General features: G+C 34.6%; 1 protein-coding gene across 2 annotated transcripts in view; it reads right to left on the reverse strand.

Annotated features, from left to right (window-relative positions):
- LOC113810574 (zinc finger protein OZF-like) overlaps positions 1-2,500 on the reverse strand; it is a 7,717-nt gene that overhangs the window by 866 nt on the left and 4,351 nt on the right. For both annotated transcript variants that reach the window (XM_027362196.2, XM_027362197.2), the window contains exon 2: positions 1-762. This exon is cut by the window's left edge and continues 866 nt beyond it. In XM_027362196.2, the coding sequence (XP_027217997.2) occupies positions 1-762 (762 nt within the window). The remainder of the gene's footprint in view (positions 763-2,500) is intronic.

Genomic DNA, 2,500 nt, shown 5'->3' on the forward strand with positions numbered 1-2,500 from the left:
ATGTAGTTTCAGGTGATTATTCAGACAGTTAAGCCAAGTAAATGTTTTGTTACATACCTCACACTTATAAGGCCTTTCCTTTGTATGAACTCTCATGTGCACGAGCAGTCTACTGTTTACCGCGAATATCTTCCCACATACACCACATGGATAGACTTTCACCCTTGTATGTAATCTCCTGTGAGCCACAAACGTTCTCCTGCAAGAGAAGTTCTTGCCACATACTTCACAATTGTAAATCATTTCTTGACCGCTTTCCTTGTTCGTTAAATGACCACTATCCGGCAATCTTATATTCTCAGTAAGAAATGGTATGGTTGATAATGCGCCATTATATTCTCCTCTTGGTGTATGACACTCCCTTCCTCCTGCTATTCCATGAAAGACCTCAAAACCTGCATAAAATGACTCCTCATACTTCATGTTCGTCTCACTCGCTCCGTAACTTCCTTCGTCTCCATAGTCAACGCTCTCTTCCTTGATTTCCATCCAGTTATCTTCACCGACGTCTTCGTCAAGTTCTTCCTTGATTTTAACATTTTCTTCGACTCTGAAGTCTTCCGTTAGATCGACTTCTTCCTTAATAGTGACCTCTTTTCCGAATCTGACCTCTTCTCCGAAACTGACCTCCTCTTTGAAACTGTCCTCTTCGTTGATAATGACCTCTTCTTTGAAACTACTGACCTCTTCTTCGACATTTAGCCCCTCCTCGTCCATGGGCGGGGCCAGTGGCATCCAATCGGAAAGAAATCTCATTATGACCTGTGGAGATAAGGATAAGGATTATAAATCTCGATAGGAAAAGAGAAATTGCTATCAATTATAATGAAAGTTATTCTAGTGGTCTGACTATGATTATGATCAGAATCTAATGACAGAACGTTAAAATGAAGGCATTCATTATAATAACTTTAAGAGAATATTGTTCCGACCAGATATATGACTAATTATAAGGCATGCTAATGACAATATTACTGATAATAATGTTCATGACATCGGTTATACATAGATGGATAAATAAACATATAGATAATACATACATACATTACAGAGAGAGAGAGAGAGAGAGAGAAAGAGAGAGAGAGAGAGAGAGAGAGAGAGAAAGAGAGAGAGAGAGAGAGAGAGAGAGAGAGAGAGAGAGAGAGAGAGAAGAGAGAGAGAGAGAGAGAGAGAGAGAGAGAGAGATAGAGAGAGAGAGAGAGAGAGAGAGAATCTGGATGCAATACATAGCCGTAACATACATAAGAAAATCAAAGAACTTAAGCAAGGATTGACTTAGCCATTCAAAATAAAAATGGACAACTGTTGAATTAAGATGACGAAATCAATAAAAATGGGAAGAATACAGAGGAGAATAACTTTATCATGATGATAAACCTGAAAAGTGTTACGAAGTGTTACGAAGTGTTACGAAGTGTTACGAAGTGGCTAAGTGTTACGAAGATATTAAAATGTTAAGCAGCTGTATTGCAGAACTCCAAGAGAGACAATAAAGAATCTCCCTAAATATAATTGTAATAATATTCCAGCAGATTTTTATCAGTTTAGGTTCTCACGGAATTTTGTTATGCTCTAAATTCATCAATGAAATCTATGAAACGTATTCTTCCTAGAGATTTCGCGCAAATTCTATACCAATAACTACTAATAATGATAATAATGGTAATAACAATGATAATGATGATGACGATGATGATGATGATGATAATAATAATAATAATAATAATAATAATGATGATGACGATAATAATAATAATAATAATAATAATAATAATAATAAATAGTGATAGAGAAATAATAATAAATGAAAAATAACGAAAATTGATAATGATAAAAAAATAATAAAAAAATATATATAATAACAATGATAATAATAACAATAATAACAATAAAATAAATAAAATTATATCATATATATATATATATATATATATATATATATATATATATATATATATATATATATATATATATCACTGACAACGTATCAATATGCTAATTGCAAAAAGTCTATACGTAACAAAAGAATGGCGGAGATAAAAATTCAGTTGGTACCACCAAAAATAACGTTGTGCTAAATAAATCTTATCTGTCAACCACATTCTTTCACGAGTTTTCTGGCGTATAAAGTATCCCATGATGAATAGAAAAACACAATACCGTGTTGATACTATGGTAGAAAATACCCACAATGCACAAGCTAGATTTATTGAGGACATCAGTTTCGGAATCGTCCTCGATTACCTCTTCGGGTCTCGAGGACGATTCCGAAACTGTTGTCTCACTTTCCTCAGTAAATCTAGTTTGTGCATTGTGGGTTTTTCTACCAAAGTATCCCATGCACCCACACTTAATTCAAAGGCCTATATACAGACAAACACGTCTATATACACGCCTATATACTCGAGACCGACAAAAGGAGAGTCCCCCCCCCCCACTACTCAGAAGGCCCTATCACAATAGCACTTTTTTTCCGTCAATTTTTCGCTTTTCCGAATGA

Source organism: Penaeus vannamei, chromosome 20 (genome assembly GCF_042767895.1).
Source record: "Penaeus vannamei isolate JL-2024 chromosome 20, ASM4276789v1, whole genome shotgun sequence".
NCBI classification, from domain to species: Eukaryota; Metazoa; Arthropoda; class Malacostraca; order Decapoda; family Penaeidae; genus Penaeus; species Penaeus vannamei.